General features: G+C 54.0%; 1 protein-coding gene across 5 annotated transcripts in view; it reads right to left on the reverse strand.

Annotated features, from left to right (window-relative positions):
• The window catches only part of Cntfr (ciliary neurotrophic factor receptor), a 38,034-nt gene extending 23,431 nt beyond the window's left edge, over positions 1-14,603 (reverse strand). Inside the window, exons 1-2 of one of the 5 annotated variants that reach the window (XM_063287618.1) lie at positions 14,483-14,603; positions 5,519-5,608 (exon numbers count right to left, since the gene is read on the reverse strand). Coding sequence is in view for 1 of the 5 variants with exons in the window: in XM_039109845.2 (XP_038965773.1) it covers positions 2,583-2,651 (69 nt within the window). In the remaining 4 variants the exon portion in view is untranslated. The other 4 variants (XM_017593358.3, NM_001003929.2, XM_063287617.1 and 1 more) reach the window with 4 other exon arrangements.
• Positions 14,604-25,060: the final 10,457 nt, after the last annotated feature.

Here is a 25,060-nt window from a genome sequence, read left to right on the forward strand (position 1 = left end):
GGGCCTGGTTCAAAGGCTTGTTTGCCTCCCTACCACCACCCCTGCCAGATCACTGCTACAGTACAACACACCCTTGAAAATACAGACACTGTCTAGGCACGGTGGCACACACCCCAGCACCGGGAAGGCAGAGGCAGGCAGATCTCCATGAGTTTGGGGCCAGCCTGCTCTCTACAGAGTGAGTTCCAGGACAGCCAGGGCTATGTAGAGAGACTGTCAAAAAAAAAAAGTCCATACGTGGAAGTATGTACGCACGCACACACGCATGCACACACGCACGCACGAGCAGGGTACGTGAAGCATGAGTTTGTAACAGGAAGAACTGAAGATGGTCTTTTTGGCAGAGCCAGAGTTGGTGGGGGAGACCTCTCTTTTTCCTTATGGAACAATGTTCTGTTTTCTCTGCCCCCTTAGCATGCACGTGTACCATGCATGCTACTTCTGAGGAACCTTCTGCTCTGCTGGGTAAGAGCAAGACATCCTCCCTCCCCCTCCCTGCTCTCCACAATCTGTTCCTGATGGTAAACACAGGCGTGAGTACACATACCCACATGTTCACACACACCAGCAATTCAGGGTGACACGGGACCCAGTGTTCACCTCACACCGGGATGAAGCACAGGCTAGCGAGCTCTCGCAGCCACCCACCCAGCAGAGCGTCCCGAAGACCCCATTTCCACATACATACAGCCAGTGCTCGGCAGACATAAAACAGCCTCTCAAACCTACTGACATCCAGTCCCAAGCATGCATCATGGCCTTCCCTGCAGACATGCACTGCCAAAGCATCATACATTGGTGCACACACACATGCATACACATGCATGTGCGCACACATACACACATGGGCATGCGCTCTCTCTCTACCTCTCTCTCTCTCTGTCTCTCTCTCTCTCTCTCGTACATTAAAGTCACAGTTATGCACAGAGACTCCCTCACGCAGAACGATCGCCATTTCACATGTGGATACTATCACACTCAAAGCTGTCAACCCTCCACATGGACGCCAACATATACCTCCAGAAACCCAGAGCTTCCCCAGTCACTCTCAGCCCACCATGCTCCCAGCGGGAAATACACAGACACTCGTGACGGTCACACTGTGCTGGAGCCTGGATGTGCTTGAGGATGAAGCAAAGCAGCTGAAGTCAGGAGGAGAAAAGGAAGGAGCACTTCGCTTCTTTGCTGCTTCAAAAGACGCTGAATGAACAATTATTTTCTAGTCAGCTCCTTCTTCCTCCAACCCTGCTTTCAACAACGTTATGGGATGGAGGGAGGTCCAGGAAGGCTGCATGGGTGAGGAAGCCCTGGGGTCAGAGATGATAGCACTGGTAACGGCAGGTACCAGAAAAGCCCCAAACACGCCTGTGCCCCATGCCCTTCTGCCTCCCTGATTTCTCCAGGGTAAGAAGCAACAACAGCTTTCAGCCTATCTTCCCCTTGGCCCTCTGTACTCTGTGCTCCCTTCCTGTCTCTAATACATCCAGATAGCAGGCCTCCACACAGACTTGGCAGGAGATGGGGGCAGGGAGGGAGGAACTGAATTAGCCTTTACCTGAACAATCACACCCAAGCCCCATCAACGTCAGTCCCAAAGAGAGGTGGAGACAGATGCCGAGCCCAGGACAAAGTAGGCTCTCACCTAACTGGCCACTAAGGGCAAGAGTCCTAAAGTGTTCTTGGACCCTATAGTTCAGTCCCCAACTCTGACCACAGGATAGGAGGTCCTGATACTAGGCTCTAAGGTGCTGTCCAGGCAGAAAGGAATGCAGGCTGAGCTGGCTACTCCTAAAGCCTGGAACAACTGGCACTAGGGCTGACATTCTCAGCGCTTCTACTCTAGTGGTAGCAGTGGACCTGATGCCTGTATCCCATGGAGAGCCTGTGTGTTCCCTGGCCAGGCATGACAGCAAACACCGGGCACAACACCTAAGGAAACTTGCCAGGCAGGGCCAATCCCATAAAAGCCAGGTGATCAGGAATTGAAGAAAGCAAAAGAAATCAGGCTGGGGGCGTGGAGGGGGATAAGGAACCCAGATGACAGTACTCCAAAGAAGGTAGGCACTGGAGCCAAATGAAGCCAGGCCCCGGTGGACTACAGAGAGCTGGGAGGTGTGGACAAAATGAAGCCAGGCTTCGGGGATCAAATGAAACTCGGCAAGAGGCCCACAGGATGTGAGAGAAGAGAGATATCAGGAACTCATCCTCCTGTCTAGATGTCATCCCCACACCCTAGGCCTCTCTCTCGGTAGCCCCCTCCCCCAGGCTGATGGACACAGCCAGAGCCCCCTCCCCTCTCAGAGGCCTGGTCCGCCTGCAGCCAATGGGCCCCGGCCCCATCCCTGAGACCTCAGGAAGTCCCAGTCCCTCCCACCGGCTGCTGAGGCAGGGGGGCTGGGGAGAAAGCGCAGAGAAGAGAGACAGCTTGGCAGGGGGAGCGCCGAGCAGCCGCGGGGGGCGGGGGCCGAGGAAGGAGCGGGAAGCGCCGCGGCGGGCTGGCGGGCTGGCGCGGGCGGGGGGGTCTCCGCCGCGGCGGGGCGGCGGGGTGACAAGTTCTCGGCCCCGCGGCCGCGCGCACTGACCTGGGTCCCCGCGCAGGCGCCCGGCCGGTGCTCGGCGCTCCCTGGGTCCGCCCGGCAGCCTTCGGGCATCTGTCCCCGGGGCTTCCCCACCCCCGAGGGGCCGGGCCGGAGCGCCACGGCCCCGCCGGAGCCAGCGGGCGAGCGAGAGGGCGAGAGGGCGAGCGGGGCGGCGAGCGGGCCGGGAGGGGGAGGCAGCGCGCCGGGAGCCGAGCGAGCGAGCCGAGGCAGCGAGTGAGGGACGGCATGCAGTGAGGTCATCCTTTGAATCTAATTGTCTGAGTCAGGAGGAGATGTGGCACTTGATGCTGGGGGAGGGGCGGGGAGGGGACCCTCGGCACGGCCGGGGGTGCCGGGCTCCGCTCCCCCAAACCCGCGGTGTGGATGCGGGGCTCGGAGCTGACCTCTGCTGCCCGGGTACCAGCCAGCCAGCCGGGAGACGCGCGTCTCGGTCCCAGCTCTGAGCCACCTTCCTATTCTCTTGGGAGTGATGGGAACCTGCTGAAGCCCAGGGTCATCTTTCCACATTTTTTTAGGGAATGGCAGACACCACCACCCCCCGCCCTCCCAGTCCTAATTCTGCCCTCAGGGAAGAAGTGTGTATGTACTTCAGCCTTCGTCTGCCTTCCACATTGTCTCTGTGCACTTCAGGAAAATGGGCCTGGGACTCTTCTCCCAAGTTAACTACCTGCACTGGGAATCTGGTGGGATGTAGAAAGTGAGCCCTATTTACCGCCTTGCTCTCTGGGAAGGACAGTGCAAAGGCCACAGGTCCCCCACTCCAATACACCCCCCCCATTCTTGCTGTACCTGCCCAAGCTTCGTTCTGGAGGGCCAAGCAGGGCCAGTCTCCAGGAGTACCAGGAAGCTACCCAAAGGACTTAGCTGCTCAGATAGTAGTGGGGCAAGTCAGCAACTAGGCCTTGGGCTGGTCAGGCTCACCCACCCATGCGTGTACACAGAAGCACATGCACACATCTGCACACACAGGCGCAAGGATGGACCAGGCGGCCGGGGATGCTCTCACTGAGGGGCCACACGCCCCTCCCCTCGCCCCCGTGGGGGAGGGGTGATAAATATTTAAGGGGCTTTTAGCTCAGAAGGGGCTGAAGCCGGGGGAGGGAGGGGGATCCACGCTGCCTGATTAATGGGGTTACGGGCTTGGATCAATCTGTCCGCCTGCCGCTCCCTCCTTCCCTCCTCCTCCCTCCCTCCGCCTAATGCGCTTTATCAGGAGACGTTTTTCTGACTTGGCAGCGTCGCGCGTTTTAAATAGACCCATTTAGAGCTCGGGTTGGGGGAGAAGAAGGGGGAGGTGGAGGGAGACAGAGATTGAGACGGGCAGGGAGACAGAGACAAATAGGGAGAGAGACGCCCGGAAGAGAGAGATGAGAGAGAGAGAGAGAGAGAGAGAGAGAGAGAGAGAGAGAGAGAGGGAGAGGCAGGCAGAGGACTGAAAGGAGAGGCTGAGGTAAGACTCCCGTGGAGGCTGAGTTGGAGGGAGGTGATGGGAGGCCAGAGCAAAGGCGGGGGCTGCAGAGCAGAAACAAACACAGAAAGACCGAGAGAGGAAAGTAGGCACCAGCAGCCAGCGGAAACCCAGAGAGAGGCTCTCTGCAAGGGCTGAGTGCTAGCTTGGGAGACAGCAGATATCTTTTATTTCCAAAAACAGTTTTTCATCCACTTTGTTAAATTAAAAAGCTGTTTTTAAAGTGGTGCTGGAGGTGCTGCTGGGGGAGGGTGGACAGAACTGCCAAGCCTTCCCTCCTCAGCCCCACAGAAGCAGCTCCAGCCTGAGCCCCTGGGGTGTCTCCAGCTCCCCTGCTCTCTGCGATCCTCTGAGATCCCCAGGGACAGGGTCAGGGCATCTGAGCTACTGTTCACTGGCAGGAAGTCCTTCCTGCTGTCTGGCCTCAGTCTCTCTTGCTGCAGGGAGTTCTTTTCTTCCTCCTGAGCACCACCCTCTCTCAAGCCTCTCCTCTTGCTCCTTACAGTGCTCCCAAATTGGGGTGCTTATAACCCAGTAGCCTGTTTTTCCTGATAGGACATCAGATTACCAGGTAAACCCCAATAAAGACCATCTAGAATTCTGTAAATCCATTTCATAGCCCCTCCCAGTTTGAACACGCTTCTAACACAGACCCCACCCCATGATCCTAGGCCCTCTGAGAGGAATAGAGTGGAAAGCCTAATTTACACTACAGCATCTTTTCCTCCTTCCTCTTCTGGACCCCTGAACCATCTAAACTCCCTGGAAGGCCATGTGTCAGCCTGGACTACCCCACTTCATCCTTAACAACATGAACTCCTGGTTTTGAAGGGTTGGTGCCCCCCCTCCCTGCCCTGCTGCCCCGAGCCAGGAAAATGGCCAGTCTGTTTGGGAGCTGAGATGAGAAGCCCAGCCGGCCTTTGTGGGCCTCTGGCCTTTGTGGGCCTCTGGCGGGTTTTGGACAATAGGCCCTTCCGTTCCGCTCCAGTGCCTCAATTCCTCAGATGCCCCCACCCTGGGGCTGCCAATCCAGGGGCCTTGCTTGCTTGAATGAGAGGCAAGGGGGGTGAGACTTAGCCCCGCTGCTGGCCCCACAAGATTTTTGGACCTGCCATTCCATCTCCTTCAAGCTCAGCTACTCCTTCAAGCTCAGCTGCTCCTTCAAGCTCAGCTGCTCCTTCAAGCTCAGCTGCTCCCCTAATGGAGCCAGAGAGATGTTTTAGGAGCAGTGAGGGAAGGAAGTGGAAGACACAGACAGCAACAAGAAGTTCCTAAATCTGGCATTCAGCATCCTCCGTGTGGAAGGGTGTCCTGACCTGCTATTGCCCTTTCCTGTGTGACAGTAGATGAGTCTCTTTCCTCCTCTGGGTCTAACATAGGGACATGAGAAGTCTCAAGCCCATGATCTCTCCCAAGAGCAACCTGCTCTGCCTGGGTTCCCAGCACCTACCTCGTTACCACCAGATGCTCTCCAAGCACATCAATATTATCCTCCTCTGCAGACCAAAGTCTTCCTGGGATGATGTGTTGGGACCGGGTTCTGGAAAGGCAAAGACCACACATCAGGTCACAGAGAAGCCACGTGTCTTCTCGGAGCCCACCACACATTCATAAGCCCCTGGTAAAGGGACAACCAGCATCTTAGTGTTCTCATCTGTGAAATGGGAACAGTCGCCTTGAAGCACCGTTTTGATGACTCAGCACCTGAGCAGTTGCTAGTGGGTGGGCCTCAGATATGGCTAAGTGAGGATGCTGACCTAGCCTGGTGCCCCAGTACCGCCGCCCCGCCCCCACCCTGGGCTAGATGTTATTATCATTTCTCTGCCAGAAGCAAATAAGCCTGGAAGAGGAAAAAAAAAAACCAGGAGAGTGTTCTACTACTACCAGCCCTTTGCTGACCTCAGTTCCAAACCACGGGGACAAACAAAGGGCAGAAGACAGGCCTGACCTGACGCCACTCACAGATACATACTGCAGATTCCCACCCAGGCAGGGCTCAGACAGAGGGGCCTTCATATCACACATGCTTGCTTGAGCACACGCTCGAACACACGCCCCACGGGAGCTGGCATCCATGCCCACCGTCCTCACGTCCTCCCCCATCCCCACTATGACTTGCTGAGCATCCATCATGTCCCAGGGGACTGTTTCAGCAGCCTTATTTGCACCGTCCCCTCTGCTTGGTGACCCCCCCACCCCCCTTGAGACAGGTGCTAACGTTCTTGCCACTTGATGGGGCTAAAAAAACCTGGCATTCGAAGATATTAAATCCAAGATGTTATACAAGATACAAAGATATTATACAAGGCTGTAGGTCTGATCACTCCTGGAGCCTAGAACGGAGTCACCCCTGTCCCCAACCTTTCTATACCAGTTTGCCTCTGTAGCTCTCACCCACTTACATAGTGCTCTCTCAGTGGTAGGAACTGCCGTGGGTATTTTGCAATGCTGGGGACTAGACCCATGCTAACGAACACTCTCCCGTCCCCAGCATCAGCTAGCAACTGCCTGGGTCCTCAGACTTTACATTAAGTCCTTAACTGACTTCTGAATTCCCCCTTAGACAGGCTCTCAGATTAGAGAGCAGAGATTTTCCGGTCTCTGCCTCCCAAGTGCCGGAAGCCAAAGTGTTTGCCTCTACGCTCGCCCAGCTTGATTTACATATATTCTTCCTTTACCCTTACTTTATGTGCATGAGTACTTTGCACGTCTGTGTTTTGCTTGTGCAACGTACATTGTGTGAGTGCATGGTGGGTGCCCTTGGAGATCACAGGAGGGGGTTGGATCCTCCTGGAACTGGAGGCGTTACAAGAGCTGCCATGTGGGTCTTGGGAATTGAACCTGGGTCCTCTGCCAGAGCAACAGAATCTCTCCAGCCCTTAGCTTACATTTTTTTTTTTTTTGGTTCTTTTTTTCGGAGCTGGGGACCGAACCCAGGGCCTTGCGCTTCCTAGGTAAACGCTCTACCACTGAGCTAAATCTCCAGCCCCCCTAGCTTACATTTAAAAACGGAATTTTGTGTCACGCATGTGCCTAAGTGTATGTGTGTGCACCACACGTGTGCAGGAGGCTGCAGAAGTGTCAGAGGCGTCAGATCTCTTTCACTGAAGTTATAAGTCATATGGGTGCTGGGACCTGAACCCGGGTCCCCTGCAGGAGCAGTGAGTGCTCTCAACCGCTGAATCATCTCTCCAGCCCCTTCACTTACATTTTTTTGTGCCGAATCATCAAAGCAACATTCTGAGAGAACCTTACTTCTATTCAGCAGTGAGAGCACTGAGACAGCAAAAGCAGCTCTCCCCAAATGGCAAAGATGGCCACTGGCAAGGGCCCTGGGAATTCAGCGTTATTGAAAAGCTTCAATGAAACCTAGCCACTCAATAGACCCTCACCTTCGGCAAGTCCCCAGGAGATATTAAGGGTCTGACTGCTTCCTCAACAGGTCCCAGAATAAATCTGCCAAAGGTATGATTAGGGGCCTAAATGCACGCTCATGAGAAAGGAAAGGGACTCTGTCATGGAATCCTGCCCAGAAACCAGAAACATCACTAACAAGACAAGGCCAGTAACTAAAACAGTGTGTTAGAGAGACAGTCTGGCTGGTGGTGACAGATACCAACACACCAAGACACAGCCCCAAAGACAGAGAGATAGAGAAGGCAGACAGACAGCAGGCCAAAGAATGACAGGTAACTTGACACAGAGACAAGAGCAGTAGAGAGGAGACAGGCTAACATGAAAACAGACAGATACACAGCGATATGCAGACGCATAGACAATTATAGACCCATCTGACCTTCAAAAGGAGTAAAAAAGCCAGGCAGGCTTAAACTGTGTGCAGCATGTATGTGCGTGTGTGCGTGTGTTGGGGGAAGCATGCAGTGTCTCCACGCACATTACACCAGCTGCTTCCAGCAATCTCATCTGATTAATAATAAATGCCCTGTAATTACAGCTGCCCCCCCAATCCTTCTTCCTGTTTTTTTTTTTTTTTTTTTTTTTTGTCAGCTGCCGCCAGGCCAGCCCCCTCCCTCCCCATCATGGATCCCATGACCCTCTCTGTCCTCACCTGCAGCTTTCTAGGAGACTGAGAGAATGTGAGCTGACAGGCCAGATTCCCGCTCTGCGGGGGGGCTACTGTCTCTCGAACCTGGATGAATGCCCTTAGGTGCCAAGCAAGATGTCCTCACATTTCTTCCTCCACACCTCCCCCCACCACCTGTGTACCACCAGCACTCCAATATGGCCAGAGATACACACAGGTGAGCTCTCCTCGGCTACCCCCTCACCCTCCTGCCCAAAGACATCACTACCCGCAAGCCACTTATTCTTGGAAACCCAGAAGGCTCAAAGGTAAACAGCACCAGGACAATAGTCTCCCCCACTTCTACCCCACCACTCTGGATCTAAACGTCCCAGCCTCGTCCTACTCGCTTGGATACCCTCTAGCTTTGGACACTGGGTGGCTCTGGCTCCTGACATTCCCCAAGTCTACCTCCTTCCAGGCCTCCCACCACCAAAGGTTCTCTATCAGAATCAGCTGCTTCTCCACTGATCTGTTTCTAATCGCTGGGGCCTGGTTCACGCTTGCCCCCCCCCACCCCAATATTGATTCCATTATTTGGAGAGACATTGACGTCAGGAGTCTGGATGGGTGCCAAAACCGCCTTCTCTCCAGGCCTGAGCCAGGGCCCACCCCCCCATAACCCCCCCCAGCCCTGCGATTTCACGGAGGGGCTTGGAAAGGTCAGCTCACGGGCCAAGGTCACGTGGCATCTGCCTTCTGATACTGGACTCCTCTTGCCTTTTTTGGGACCACCGAGCAGTATACAGTTCCTCTTCCTGAGGAGAGGTCCCACACAAAGGCCCGAGGTCAGAAGTGAGGTACAAGTCTACAAAAGGGGCCCTTACTTAAATCTTTGCTGGGGCTTGCTGCACGGAGGGGGTTAGGGATGGACGGTGGCTCAGGAGAGGGTACTTAAGGAGGACTCTTGTTTTGACTCACCACACACTTGCTAGGAACTTGAAAAGGCACTGACTGAGTTTTAATTCTGGTGTTAGGTGTTCTTAGCCTGCTAAGGAGGAATCTCCCTTTTAGGATCACCAGTTGCCCTAAGTGCTGCTGTCACTTAACCACACACCACTGATCTAGTAAGGCTTTGCCCTGTACGGATCGAAGGCCCTGCCTCTCCTGCATATCCCACCCAAGCCTGCCTCAGTTTCCCCACTCTCTCGGTCACTCCTAGCCTCCTCTAGCAGACTCTCACCACCATGTGGGTGTGGGAGTCTCTCCTTATCTCTCTCCAGCTAAGGAGCTGCACAGGGCCGCCATCAGCAACTCCTGGCGTCTGGAAGGGCTGAGCATGTCTTAGGGCCTGGATGCTGTGCTCTCAGACAAGCATTAATAGCCAACAGACAGTCCACCCTGCCTGAGCTTTGGTGATTCGGATATGGGGTCCATTCTCCAGACTTACAGAGAATTAAGGACACACTCAACACCACAGGAGAATAGAGACTGTCCTGTCTTCAGAAACCTCACCAATGAGGGGAGAGGGCAGAGAGACCTCCAATCACTGCTGTCTCTAAGGACTTGTCTAGCTTCCACCCACATTCACTGAGGGGAGAGAAGCTTTTCTTATTTCCATCTTGCAAATCACTCACAGACCCCTGGAACCCGAGAGGGGTGCAAGGAGGGGCTCTTGGACCTCAAACCCCGAAGGGTCTCCTCTCCCCACAATCATGCCTCGACACTGGGGATCGACTTCCAGCCAAGCACCAGGAACAGGGTCCTGCCCACAAGAAGCTGCTTATTCGACAGAAGAGAAAAAGCGCTGTTCTCTTACTAGATGTCCTATTTGTGTCAAGGCAGAATACAGTGGTGACCGAGGCAGACCCAGAGCCCACTGAGTTCACAGGCAACACTACCACCCTGCTGTACTATGCAAGAAAGAACACATGAGGGGATGGTTGGACCCTGCCCTGAATCAACAGAAATCTGTCCCCAAGTTCAGGGACTCTCCAACACATTCCCAAGACACAGATAGGCCCTGCTGCTTACCACAAGTCACCGCCACTGCCTAACTTCAGTTCCTTCTGATGTAGGCCTAACCCCAACTTCTGGGAACTGGGTCCCTACAGCTGCAGGGTCTAACAACTGCTCGAGCGCCTGACTCTGGTGAACCCCCCCAAACCCAAAGGGGTTCTCTTTGCCCTTTACAAAAGTAAAGGGGGACAATCAATGACCCCTTGCTCTCCATCCACAGTTCCTCCACACAGGAAGCCAGAGCCAATGTGGGTGTGGTCACCCAGGGCCACAGGAGTTCACTGTCATACCCGCCCCCAACACCCCACAGTGGCTCTGGAGGAGGGGGGGCTCAGTCCACTTCAGCCTTCTTGCTTTCTGGACCCCTCCCCAAACTACACACACATGGTCCCCCCCTCCCCAACCAATCTGCATTTCAAAGAAAATTCACTCCATATGTTTCCGATTCATTTACACTTCAACTCGCTATGGGGTGGGGGGGCACAGAGCAGGACGCCTTGCCTCCAAGCCCCCCTCCCAACCCCATAGGGAGGCTGGAGAGCATGTGTCCAAAGCGACACGTCTTCCAAGGCTATGGAGCAGTTCAAGCCCGACCACCTCAGCCTGATGTGCCCCTTCCATGAACTAAGTCCTTACTGTGTAAGCATCTATGGGGCTGGGGTGGGGGTAGTATGCCTCAGGTGGTCCCACCCACTACTCTCCACGTTGGGCTGGTGAAGTCCAAGAGCATCCACTTCTTAAAGGCAGGTAGAGTCCTGGGGCTGGCTGCAGCCCAGACTCCCTAGGGCTAGTGTTCTTTTAGGGAGCAGGGAGGGGTAGGTTGGTATTCCTCAGTAAACACTGGAGCCATGAGACACAGCGAGGCCCCTACCTTTCTCCTTCTCCAGTCTGAGCAGAGGAGAGTAGAGAGGGTGCAATTAGATACAGTCTCTTCTCTCTCAGAATCACTAATGCACCTGGGAACTTTCCTGGAGCCCCAGCCCTGAGGATGAGTGGGCTGAGGGGAGGAAGATGTCTTAGGACTTGAGCCTTATACCCACCTCCCCGACACCCTGATTCTTCCTACCACAGAAGAGGTGCCCACAACTATTTAAGGAATATTTCATGGCACATGGAGGAATCTGACGGTTCACTGACCCCTGTACCAACAAACTGCTCAGACATTATGCCAAGAGCCGAGTTGGCTGGTAGGAAGGCTTGACTGCCCAGTGTTTCCACCATCCTGTTCACCAGACCACAGCCTGTGTAACAGACCAGAGGTAACCATAACCAAGTGTGTGCCCCATCTTCACCCTGGACATGTCTCTGTTCTTCACTCTGATTACCCTGTTCGCAGCACCATAACCCAGAGAGCACATGACAAAGCCTGGGTTCCCCTGGCATTGGGAAGATCACAGTCTTAGTGTAGGTCTGACTGAGCCACAGGATGGAAGCCTGAGTTTCGTGTGAACATCAGGATCTGACGTCAGTCTGAGTGTGAACTGTAGGATCAAAGGGTGGGTTTGTTTGGTTCCCTGGCAGTGCTGGAAGTCCGAGAAAGATGGGTGTGTGAACCAAGGTCCTGACATGTGTGCCTGACTGTGGGTCTGAGGGGCTCAGAGGTGGGCTCAGGGGCTGACTGACCCAAACAACTCCTTGCTAAATAAACAGGGTGAGTTCTTGGCTTTTGGGAAGTTCTGGGTGTGAGTTCAGTTTCCCTTTCTAAGTCAGATCCTGGTACGAGTCCAAGGTTAGCCCCTTGAGTCTAACCCCCCAGTTCCCCCATGTGAACCTAAGTGTGAACCAAAGGTCATCACATGACTCCACATGAGTGCTGTTGAATTTGAACATGAGCCCCATTTGTAGAGATGGGGGTCAGGGTGGAACTGGAATGGAAGGCACGGCAGCCTGACAGGGATTGCAGTGTCCTGAGAGAGCCCTTGCATTCACTCCAGAGCCCTGCGTTCTTCCTGAGTGTGAGTTTGAATGTGGGCCTCTAGTCTGAATGTGGCGGGGTCTTCTGGATGGAAGTGTCAACCCCAGAACACGCCATGGTCTTACAGAGTCAAAGTACCAGTTCCTGAGCCCCACAGAGCTTCTGAGGGCCAGTTCTAAGTCTCAACATGAGCTCATGAGCTAAAGTACAAGTGTGAGACCAAAATGAGGGCAGACCTGAAGTGAGAACACCCCCCCCAGAAGGTAAGGGCAAATCTGTGTGTGAATCCCACTCCCCTGGTGTGACTCTGAATGCAAGCCCGGGGAGGGTAACGCACCCCCGCACACCCCCCCCATGCCCCCTGTCCTCCCCCCCCCCCCCCCCCCCCGTCTCTGGAATGAGTTTGAGTGTTCCAGTGTGAATCCGAGTGTGAATTCCAGAGCCACAGGAAGTCTTGAGTGTGAACTTTAAACTCTTTAGTCTTTGGGTAGGCTCAGAGTCCCAACTGGAGTATCAGTTCTGACAGAGTCTGAACCCTTAGCTCCATCTTGATCCCTCCTAGAGCCTCGGAAACCGACAGAAAGGATTTGTGTGGGCTGTCAGAGTGAAGACAGGGACAAAATAGGAGACTCAGAGACTCACTGTTCCCCTCACCTCCCAGATCCAAGCTAGCCCTGCATTCCCATGAATAGCCAATTGGGCAAGCCCCACCGTTAGACACACAAAAATACACCCTATGTTTCTGACTCCAGGACACACAATAGTTGACTAAGGCACAAACACTCTGTATTCTCAACTCTTACCACCTCAGGGGATGTAGCACACAAATACATCCTGTGACACAGACACAAATATATCACAGGCAAAACAACTTGTGTTAAAGAAACACAGCATATAGACACATGCCCAGTGTTGCCGGCAAGATAAGGTGCTAGACTCGCGTGCGTGCGTACACACACACACACACACACACACACACACACACACACACACACGCGGGGGGGTGAGGGGGATGAATTCTCAAACAGAGAGACTAGACAGAAAGAAAGAAAATCCTGAATTTTCAACAAGGCGTGAAATAGTCCTGCCCGCCTGAAGCTACTGGAGGGGGGAGGGGGCCCAGGGAGCCAGCGAGCTAGACGCTGGAGAAGCTAGGCACAGGAGAGGAGTCGAGGAGAGCTGTCCGTCTGGTGACCTCCTCGCGGCCCAGCCCCCCACGCACGGGGAGATACACTACTCTGTACAACCTGGGGACACCCAGAAGCACCGGAGAAGGCACACATGGGCAGACTCACAAAAGAGACACTTGGGGATATGCCACAGGCTTGGAAACACACACACCAGAGGAGTTACAAAGAGACACACTGAAGGGGACTCACTGAGTGGACATACATCCAGGAGGACTCACGAGAAAACCACAGGCAGGATCACACACACACACACACACACACACACACACACACACACGCCCCACATGCAGATTCACACGGATACCCAGGCTCTGGCAGAAGCGCAGCCATCCCTTTACACTCCAGAGCACTTTGAAGTCCAGATTTCTCCCCCTCGAGAAAGAAGCAAGCTTTGGGTGCGTGGGGGGTCACTGCGACCCCCTAGCTCTGGAATTTTCCCAGACCCCGCGCATGCTGCTCAAGGGTGGGAAGAACAGGGACACTAGGACCAACCGCCCTGGCCACCTCCCTCCAGCCGCGATCGCCCAGCTTCACCACCACCACCACCACCACAACCACCACCACCACGCCCAACCCCTGGCGCGCCCGGACGTAGGGGGCTGCTGCTTGTGTGCCCCCGCCCCCGAGTTTACGGGCAAAGTTTCTCGTGAACTTTCCTACCTCCCCCGACCGCGGGGCCCACGCGTGTCCCCACACTTTACCCGCACGCACGAGGGCCGCGGATCTGTCCGCCTGAGCGTTCGAGGGTCAAGCCTCGCGCAGACCGACGCGGAACACTCACCGCGCCCTCGGGCCACTCGGGCTCCGCGCCGCGCCCTTCGGCCGCTGCAGGCGGTGAGGGAGGCAGGAGCGCGGAGTGAGCACTGCGGCCGGATCCCACTGCCGAACCCCGCGCCGCGCCGGCTGGAGCCGCCGCCTCCACTGCCGCCGCCGCCGCCCGCTCTGCACCGGCTCCTCTGCTCTCCGCGGCTTTAACCCCCCCATCCTCCTCCCTCCCTCGCGCGCTCCCTCCCTCCTTCCCTCGCCCATGTGACCGCGGGCGCCCGCTCGGCCGCGCGCGCCCTTGCTCCCCTCCCCCTCTCGCCTTGTCTCCCCCGCGCCTCCGCTGCCGCGCACCACGACCCCCCTCCCCGCCACGGCCCCCGCGCGCCTCCGCTTTGGCACGTTCCCGCGCCTGGCACGCGCGGCACACTGGCGGGGGCACGCTTGCCCGCGCAGGCCTGTGAGCCCCCACTCCCACTCGCCCCGCGCTGGCAGGCGCCCTACCCCCCGCTGGCACGCTCGCCCGCACTGGCACGCGTGGCCCCCTCGCATTCGCCCTTTCTCCGGCGCGCCCTCTGGACCGCTATGGACCCCGTGCTTCACGCGCGCTCGGGCCGCGGGTCTTACAAACGCGCGCGCACACCCACACCCACTCCTCCCGCTCTCCTAGGGCGGCCGGGCGCGCACCCACCCCCAAGTGATCGCTCATCACACTCTCAGCTTTGGCCAGGTCTCTCCTGCACACAGTCGTCTGTTCTGCCCCTCTGTTCGCACCGACACTCTGACACACCCGGGACCAACTCTGGGGTCCTTCTAGCTAGCATCCTCTAGAGGAGTACGAGGCAGAGCCCCAAGTCCCCATTAAACCAGCCCGCTCACTTCTCCCCTGTTCCTACCACCTCATCAAAGACACCCCCCTTCTGGTCCCTTGTCCGAGTTAACCGGCTTTATGCTTCCATGACTCCAATGGACCAGGATGGATGCCCAGGCCCTGTCATTACTACGACTCTCTGCCGTCCCCGGGATATCGGGCCTGAAAAGCAGCCTCCAGGAGGGGGATAGAGAAGTTGGGACTTAACTGCCTGGTCGGACGGTTGCAGGGCAGAGCATAACCCTCTGTGAACTGAGCTTGGCTCTGGAGCGCGCGCGCGCGCACACACACACACACACACACACACACACACACACACACACACACCTTGGGGCGGGGTGTTCACTTCACTAGACCTAGGCCCCTGTTCTGTCTGCAATATGGGAGATTAAGATTTGACAACCTGATCAACTCCCGAGGCCACACGAAAGCGCATTAGAAAGGGGGGTGCTAAAGGCAGAAACCAGAGGTCCACCCCCTTGAATTTTTCGACTGGCCTTTGACCCATAATCCCTGGGCCTTGCGCCTCCAGGGAACTGTTCCACGGCTGAGGGCTAGGGGAGGGAAATACCTCGCTGTTTCTTCACACCCTTCCCCAGCAGGCTGCCTACAGCGCCCGGGCCCTTTCCCAACAAATGCCTCAGAGACTCTACTGCAGAGGAAAAACCTTCCCGCCACTGCCGGGGCTTTTCGCTTTCACTTCCATGGCTCCACCGTACAACGGTCTGGAGTCAGGCTGGATTGAAGCTCAGAGTGGGTGGGCCAGGGTTTAAGGACCCAGCTCAGGTCAGAGCATAACCACCCACACAGTAGACGCTCTCTTACTAGCTTCTCTGGACCCACCTAAGGTCCCCAGGATATAGACACTAACAAGTGAGCTGAGGGAAGGAGTACAAAAAGTGCAAAGAAATACGAAGCGAGGTGATGGACACACACACAAGAACTGTCTTTCTGTGCTGATGGTAGGCCTGGACCAGGTCAGGTTCTGGAGATGTGATGCTAATGAAACTACGTGCTCACACCAGGCTGGGGACAGGGCGGACAAACGAACACGGAGATCTTCAAATTCTGAGTGGGTCGACTTAACTTTTCAGATGCTCCTTCTGCAGGTTGAGGGTTGAGGGCAGACAGGAATTACACCCCGACGAACGACACCAGGGCACAGGGAGGCTACCGTCATCACTGCCGCAGCCACCTGATGCAGGCGCATTGTTCGCACCAGACGTCACAAGTCCAGGAATACGACTCAGTGTTGGGGACCATGAGGAGGGACGCACGTCGAACTCAGGGTTGTGGTGAGGGGTGTGTGTCGGACCGCAGCTCCTGGAGCGGAACCACCAAACGCGTTCGTTTCCCCGGGGCCACAGCGACACCTGGCGGGAAGAGCTGGATATGTTTTCTTGGGCTGAGACTCCGGCTCGGCGCTGAGGCCTTGAGGACCTACGGAACAGGGGGGATATCTATCCCCTTTCCATCCTGTGGTCACCTAGCTCAGTGCCTAGGTTTTTCCTACTGATCTGGGCCAACAGCGTACTGGTGGCTTTTCATTCCTGCCATTTCGGATGCCCTATCTACTCAGTAGTCTGTGCTTCCTCAGTTTTGCTAAAGCCTGAGGGTCTGCACCGCCTATGGATAGAACAAGGCTTCTTAGGCCTTCACCTTTGGCCGCACCCCCTTTCCAGCTCCCCTGGTAAGAGAGCAGGCTACTCCATACTTGTGCCAGCCCCTTCTATTACCGTGGTAAGATAGACCTCACTTATGGACACCACTCAAACTGTGTCTCAGTCGAACCTGTTTTCACCATGTGCTTCACCTGTGACAATATGGAAGTCAATACCCCCCAGACTGGAAACCCCACAATAATAGAGATCCCAGTATTAGTAAATCTGAGAGGCCTTGGGGCACTGGAGACGTTTTCCTGGACTTCAGGTGTCTTTGCTCATTTGCATTTGCGATGGTCGATATGGAACCCACTCGGGAAGTTCCAGGCAAGCGCTCTACCACTGAGCAAAGACGTATCACTAACTGTCCTGGGGTTTTATGGAGCACTGTAGCCAGGATTTCACTGTCCTGGCAGGGTGAACTAAACTGACACGCACCCACCCACCCCCAGAGTTAACTGTGCCATTCCGTGCCTGTAGGCTGCAATGACTCTTTCCCAGTTGTACTGATCTGTCCCCAGGAAGGAAGGCTACCTGTGTGGTCTCACCTTTCCAAATGCTCCTACAGAAAAGTCCCATTTCTAAGCAGAAGGTTCCAGGGCGAGGCAACCTCCTAGCTAATAGTTACACTCTCCCGCAGGCTGCCTTAGCAGCACCAAACACGGGGTCACATAAAGTCACACACCCTGTCTCACTGAATAAAGTGCTTATGTTCAGCCTCACTATGGTACATGAGGAGTCACGGGACCCTTGCTTAAGCCAGAAGCCTGCGCTCCGGGAAGAACGGAACCGAAGCTCTGATTCGCACATCTCTAGCACACACACAAGGCACGGCCATAGTGCAACGTGTGTCACACAGGCGCGCACACACACACAGTCACACACGCTCTCAATCACACTGGGGTTGGCGGGTCGGGGCGGGCTCTGGAAGGCAGTTACGTAAACGCCCTCGCAGCCCCCCCTCATTCCCCCCTTACCCCCCCTGCTTCCTCGCACAGTGCCAGCGCCCGGGGCGGCTTGGCCGGGGCCCGGGAACAGCTCGGCCTCGCGGAGGCTCCAGGCGCCGAGAAACCCGATCCCGACACAGCCCGGGGCCGAGCCAGGGAGGGGGGCCCAGAGCCCCCCCCAAGTCAGGGACCAGCCCAGCCACCCCCAAAGGCGACTTACCCCCCCCACACACACACACACCCTGAAACAGCTCCAGCACCATCTCGGGACAGCACCTGGGGCACATTCACAACAACCCCCTCCTTCTGGAATTCTATGGTGGAGACCACTGCCTCTGTGCCCTGACCCTCCCAATCCCTAGTACCAGAAAAGGGCAGGCATTCTCTGAAGGTGGAGGATTAGGGAGAGGTACAGTCTCACTAGGGGGCTAAGCATTCAAACTGAAATCCACCAGATTCACGCCCCACTGGGGCCCTTAAGTCCTCACTGATGAAGGGGCTTCCACTACCGCCCCAGGCTCACAACAGATTTTTTTTTTCCTACCAGATTACCAATTCCAACATATCCTATCAAAATTCCAAGGTATTCAACAGGCCAAGGCCTCCTCCCCTCCCATCAGGAAGTTCTAACTCTAGTCTAATCGCAATCCCTCCTGCTTTGTTAAGAAGGAATTCTGAGGGCAGGTGAAAGTCTTGGGAATCAAATCCCTGGAAGGAGGAAGGATGAAGGCCCCTGAACCCCCTGAAAGTCAGAAATCCGAATGGAGGGCACAGACGTCTCCTCATTAGAACCCTTACCCGGCAGCCTGAGGCCCTATTTTTCACAACAGCTCTTGAGTGTCCAATTGGGTTGCCCAGACCCAAGAAGAAAGGGAATTTCCCCCTATGTTCTCTGCTAATGAACAAAACATTTCGTGTTGAAATTCTTCCTCTACCCCCAATCCAGAGTCTCTGCTTTTTCCCCACTAAATATGTTTGAGCTGGGGGACCACGCCAGGAGGGGTATCCGAATGAAGAAAGCTCCTGGAAAAGGCATAACTTACACTGGGGGCATCTTTGAAAATAAGGAATCAAAATGACTCCCCCTTTCTGCTTTTGGCTAAAATTACCACTCCTGTGGCTGCGTCCCAGAAAGGGTGGCCGGAGCTGTCCCGAGGCCCGGGACACGGCCCCCCTCCCCTGGGCAAGGAGCCTTCCTGAAGTTGTTTTCCTGGTCTCTTCCTCTTGGATGTTTTTTTGATTATTAATCACATTTTCCATTCACAGACTCGGTCCAGACCCCTTCCCCCCCGCCCGGGGTCAGGGCTGGACAGGGAGGAGAAGCGGGCTCCAGCAAGACAAGTTGGGGACAAGATAGTCAGTGACCCTGGCCTTGGCTGACCCGAGAGAGGCTGTAAGTGGAATGTCACAGGTCGCACCCTCTGCGTGCTGGCACATAGTAGGTGCCATCCTTAAGCAATACAAGGGAGATAAGTGAGTGAACAGGTGGCTAGTCCTCATAGCCTCCAGCTGGCACTGGGCGGCAGGGCCCACTACAGAGAGGGACTGATCCTGAAGACAGGCAGACTTTGCCAGGATCACTCAGCAAGTCGACGCTGCAGCCAGAGCAGCACACAGCAATGGGGATAGCCCCTCTCGTTCTTAAGAGTGTGCGTGTGTCCTACTGCATGCCAGGCGTCGTCCATCTTTAAGTGCAGCGGTGAGCCGGCAGACACTTCCTTCTGAAGGATATAGAAGGCCTAGATTCCATGCACGGTTCGCACACGAACAGCTCGGTACTACAGCTTAGAAAACAGCAGGGTCTACTAAGATGAACACACATAGATCCTAGGACCTGACACATAACGTGCACTGAAGAGCAGATCAGAAGTGCTTTGTTAATTATATCCTGAATTATATTCCTTTGCCTTATATGGTTAGTGTGATGTCTGATTTAATGGCTAATGTGATATCTAACAGATAAATAACCCAAACAGATAAGTAGTGACGTGGTCAAAGCAATGTAAAAGAGCCAACCCCAGCCGGGCATAACAGCATGGATAAACCTCAGACAAAATGCTGAGGGTGGAGGGGAGAGGGGAGGGGGAAGGAAGGGGAGGGGGGAGGGAGAGGGAGGGGAGGGGGAGGGGAGGGAAAGGGAGGAGGGGAGATGAGAAAAGGCTCAGAGGACACACCGATTTATTTCATGTCTAGGAAACTTTGGAACAAGTGAGACTGAAGTTGAACCTGTAATTTGAACTATATGCCCTTAAATTTTCCACACTTACTGTTTACTATTTGCCTCAAACTTGTTTTAAGTTCCCGCCCTCATGGGCTCGCATTCTAATCAAGAAAGATGGATATTTTAAAAAGAAAATGAAGATAATTGTACAGTTAGCCCGTGTAAAAGGCCCATATCTGACTGTGCAGTCTCCTCAGCCAAGAAGTGACATTGAAATGTCTCCTAAGAGAGGCTCAGACCAAGCCCCTTTCTTTCCTCTCGTGGTACCATATTCCTTTGCCTAATAGGGTTAGTGTGATGTCTAATTTAATGGCTAACATGACATCTATTGAATTGCCTAGCTAGTTGTGTGATGCCTCTAAGCTCTGTGAGGGTTTTCCTCTGGCCTCCACCACGAGGGGTCAGGTATAAAACAAGTGATTCTAACAGTTGAAATAGATTCTGTGTTTGTGTGTTATGCTGGAGGAGACGTTTACCACTCAGTTATACATCTCCCCCCTTTAGATAGGATTTCTCTGGCTGTCCTGGAAATTGTGGACCAGTCTAGCCTTGAACTCAGAGATCCCCTTGCCTCTGCGTCCTGGATGCTGGGATTAACAGTGTGTGGCACTTTGCCTGGCTTCTTTTTAATTTTCTATTTTGAGACAGGAGCTCACCAAATTGCCCAGGCTAGCTTTGAACTCACTCTTTAGTCCAGGCAAGCCTTGAACTTGAGACCTTCCTGTTCCTGATTTCCTAGTATCCAGGATCACCAACTGGACCCAGTTTAAACTAGATTTATCAATATTTACATATAGATCCTTTAAAATAGACCAAACCATGTACGTGGTGTGTGGTAAGTGGGACAAACCATAATCTGTGAGAAGTAAATCTAAGCTTCAAGGCATAGGCTGAGAAACCTTGGTAAAAGCATTTCAGCCTTTGATGATGCAGGGTTGGTAGTCTCAGTAAGGACTAAGCAGAAGCCTGGGAGGTAACTGAGGCAGCAGTGGCTCAGAAACAGCATCCTAAAATCCCTTTGGTTTTGGGCTGGAGAGATGGCTCAGTGGTTAAGAGGACCAACTGCTCTTCCAGAGGTCCCGAGTTCAAATCCCAGCAACCACATGGTGGCTCACAACCATCTGTAATGAGATCTGATGCCCTCTTCTGGTTTGTCTGAAGACAGGTACAGTGTACTTAGATAAATAAAATAATTTAAAAAAAATTCCTTTGGTTTCAAGGCCAGAACAAGTACACTGTAGTTGTCTTCAGACACACCAGAAGAGGGCATCAGATCCCATTACAGATGGTTGTGAGCCACCATGTGGTTGCTGGGAATTGAACTCAGGATCCCTGTAAGAGGAGACAGTGCTCTTAATCACCAAGCCATCTCACCAGACCAGTGAGATCTTTTTAAAAATAATTTATCTGTGTGTATGAGTGTGTGAGTGTGTGTGTATGTACCACAGGCATGCAGAAGCCTGTGGAGGTCAGAAGAAGGCATCGGATGCCCTAGAACTGGAGTTATATGATTGTGAGCCACCACGTGGGTGCTCAGAACCAAACCTGGGTCTTCTGCAAGAACAGTGTGGGCTCCTAACCACTGAGCCCTCTCTGCAGATCCTGTTAGTGAGCGGCTGCATAGGAGGTCAGATTTTTGTCCTGACCTGGACAAGGCCTTGGGGCTGAGAGGAAAGGACAGTGCCTCGGGGTTAAGGAGACCACTTGGATTCATTTTTCCACCTGCTTCCCCCTGGGGGGACCCCATGTCAGGTATACACAGAGGACTCTGAACACCTAATCCTGTGTCTGCTCTCCCAAGGATCTTCCCCATGCGACCCTGGGGAAGTCTGTTAAGTTTGGAGAGAAAAGTCGCAGGGAGCAGAGGGTCCAGATGGGAAGGAAGATGGAGAGAGCCAGGGAGGTCAAGGACATTTGGGATCAGGGGACTTTGTGTTTCTTAAAGAGAAAAACAGGGACACGACACGGACTTGCAAAATCACAGATGCAATTTTTCATTTTGCAAAAATTCGCATGAAACTAATTCACTACCCAGAAATTGCCTCTCCACCCCAGCGGGCTCTGACCCCCCTCCTGTTCTTCACAGTGGAGACATCTGTCCTCAAAGGATTGTCCCTTCCGGTGATTCCTAGCTGCTGATAATAGAGCCGATGTTTCCGAGAAAGCCTGAGGGTCCCCAAGGATGCTTCTCCCCCTTTACCTCCCATGGTTCCATTCCTGACGAGCCGAGCCTGTGACCACTTTGGGTAAGGAAGGACCGACTCCCTCACAAACTCAACTGTGGTGACTAGGAAGACTAAGACAATTTCAGAATCTGGAGACGTACTGCTAGAGACACCCAGTCCCGGGGAGTAGGCAGAGGCAGAAGAGGAATTCCAAGAGAGAAAATTGAGTTAAATTCAGTTCAACAGACATTTATTAGCGCCTACTGTGTGCCAGGCCCAGAGGGAACATTGTGTTCAAAAGCGCAGACGACTCCCAGGCTTTTGGCATGGGTGACTGGGAGATGACGGTACCATTCACAAAGCCCTGATATGTCCAGCTGAGGGGTCTGAGGAATGATGGGTAGGAAGGGACAAGGCTAGGGAGGATGGCAAGATTGGTTTAAGGGAGCAGGCGTGGAATGGGGTGAGAGAGGAGGGGAAGGAGGTGAGGACTGAAATAGAAACTGGGGATATTGGTTAAAAGATGGAGAAACAGAGACCGAGAGAGGTGGAGACGTGTGTGTGTGTGTGTGTGTGTGTGTGTGTGTGTGCGAGTGTGCATGTGTGTGTGTGCTAGTGCACGCACTGGGTAGGCTTGGTGGAACACACCTGCAGTCAGCTCTTGAAAGAAAAGAGTATCAGAAATTCAAAGCAAGCCTTAGCTATGCGGTTAGTCCCAAGGCTAGCCTGGACCACATGAGAGTCATCTCCAAACAAATGTATCTAAGTAGGTAATCACCAATGCTCCAGAGGCAGAGGCAGGAGGATTGCTGTGAGTTTTAGGCCGGCCCGGGCTACATAGTGAGATCTTACTTAAAAGCCTAAAACCAATTACATAACAACAACCCTCCTTCCCCCCCAAAAATATGGAAGATGCAGGACTCACAGATAAACGAGAGTCGTGGAAAAAAAAAAATCTAGGATCAGGATTTGTTATGAGGCGTTAAAAAGAGCTTGGTGACACCAAGCCTTGGCTGTCAGTGGCAGGAGTTGGGTGGAGGCAGCAGGACCAAGGTAGACCCTGTGTAGGAGCTCAGAAGCAGCCGTGTACACAGCTTCTCTCAGCTTCCCACTATTTCTGGGATCCCTGTGTGGTCTGGGGGGGCCTCACACAGACATGTACAGGGGTGGAAGAGTATGCAAAAGGCTCCCTCCTGGCTGTAGTCTTCTGCCCCTGAGCCCCTAGTTTCTTGGTCTTCCCAAGAGGCTCCCGAACCTTCTTCAAGCTCAGGAGCCTGCAGGCAGTCCTGGGAGAACCCTAGGGACCTTTCGAGTAATTGAAACCAGGGCTAAGACATTAGAAACCATAACGCCAACTCCCGGACTCCCCCAGGATAGCTCCTGGTTTTCTTCTCACCCCAATCCCCCCTGTTGTTGACAGCCTGGCTCTCTCAGGCCCCCACCAGCTGGGCTGCTGACCCTCTTCTCCAAACTAACTAGAAGGGACCTCCAGCCAGAGACACCTAAGCCAGACCTTGGGGACCTCTTCTCTGTGCTTCAAGAACCTTGGTGTATACTCGGCTAACTTCCTTATTTTGAAGTGTCCCAGATTCTAGTCTTAATTGCTAGTTGCAAAGGTTATACTAGGAGGTTGAAGGGAGACAATAAGGGTTTTTCCACAGTGAAGGAGAAAAGGGGGGGAGGAGAGGTGGGTGGAGGCAGGACTGCCCTAAAACTAGCAGGTGCTCAATAAACACACGGAGAAGAAAGAATTCTCAAAGTGGGGATGGAGTGGGGATGGGGGTAGGGATGGTAGTGACCGCTCACCAGGAGGCTTTGGCTGGCTAATCAGAAGCAGCTTGGGAAAAGAAGGGTCAGCTAAGGAATTCCATGAGGTGGGAGCTTTCTCTCCCCACCCTGAGCTCTGATAACTCTCTCCAGTTTTCCTTTCCTTCCTCCATAGATGACAAGAAGACCTAGAAGTTGTTTTTCTTCTGTTAGTTTGATGGGAAGACCCTCCCCCTAACAGTTGCCTGAAGATTCCCAGATTTCCAGATTACCCAAGAGGGTTGGTACGGGAATCTATCTGTCCCCACCTCTGGCTCTGTGTCTGTCTCCTTGGCTCTCAGTCAGACTGAAGGATTCGAATACCTGCTTCGAAGCTTTCTGGATTTGAGGCCCCGGGCAAGTGAGTTAATGTCTCAATTACTTTATGCAAAATGAGTCTCAATTATCCCAGGAGTAAAATGGGAGCATAACAACACCATCTATTTCCTAAGACTGCTATAAAGATTAAGTTAAATGAGGCAATTCAGTGAAGCACTTAGCACTTAGCACTAGATTTGGCCGATACTAAAGCCTGTTCCCAAGCAGGTGCCCTCCCTGTCTCTGGGTCTCTTCTGTCAGGTCGTTCTCTCACTGTCTATATTAAATCTCGTCTCTGTCTCTGACCGTCTCTATCTCTCTATCTCTCTCCCCATCTGTTGCTTTTCCTATGTTTGGCTCTCCAGACCTGCGGCTTCACCCACAGGTGACTCTTTTCTATCCCTTGGCACGGCTGGGGAGGGGGAGGCTGGGGCAAGGGGGGAGACTTTTAAAACTTCAAACAGGATACCTGGTAGCAGGATCACGCCTGGGCCTGAACATGGGTGAATCACAGTTGGTGGTGGGAATACACGTCTATGGCCCTTCCCGACTGGGAAGGAGAGCTGGGGGCTTTGGCCCCACCACCTCTTGGAGGAGAGAAACTTGTCCTGACAGTTTCGGCCGCCCCCACACCTGGGTCCAGGCCAGATCCCCCACAACTAGTGCCTTCCTGGAGGTAAGGCAACCTGCCCAGAGCCGAAGACCAAAAGGGGGAAGCCCTCCACCTTCACACAGCGTGGCTTACCTCCACTCAAAACACTCTGCAATCTCCTACAACCCCTTCCAGATCCTTCCTTCCGCCTCCATCTTGCTCACCTTCGAGCCCATGACATTTGCACCTGCATTAAGTTTACTTTCCCAAACTGAGACGGTCAGAGAGAGAGGAAACCTTGAGGGCTTCTTCATCTGGCCGAAGACCGCCTGCTTAGGTTTGAGGCACAAAATATCCAGGTTTCATTTCTGTGTGATGTGAGGAGCTGTAAAGGTAGGGGGTGTAGAATAGGTGCTCATCAAACAGAGCCCAGCTGAGGGGGAGGGGGTCCCCGAATAAGGACCCGGATGGCAGAGGCAATAGCAGGAAGGAGTGTGGGTA

Source organism: Rattus norvegicus, chromosome 5 (assembly GCF_036323735.1).
Source record: "Rattus norvegicus strain BN/NHsdMcwi chromosome 5, GRCr8, whole genome shotgun sequence".
Taxonomy (NCBI): domain Eukaryota; kingdom Metazoa; phylum Chordata; class Mammalia; order Rodentia; family Muridae; genus Rattus; species Rattus norvegicus.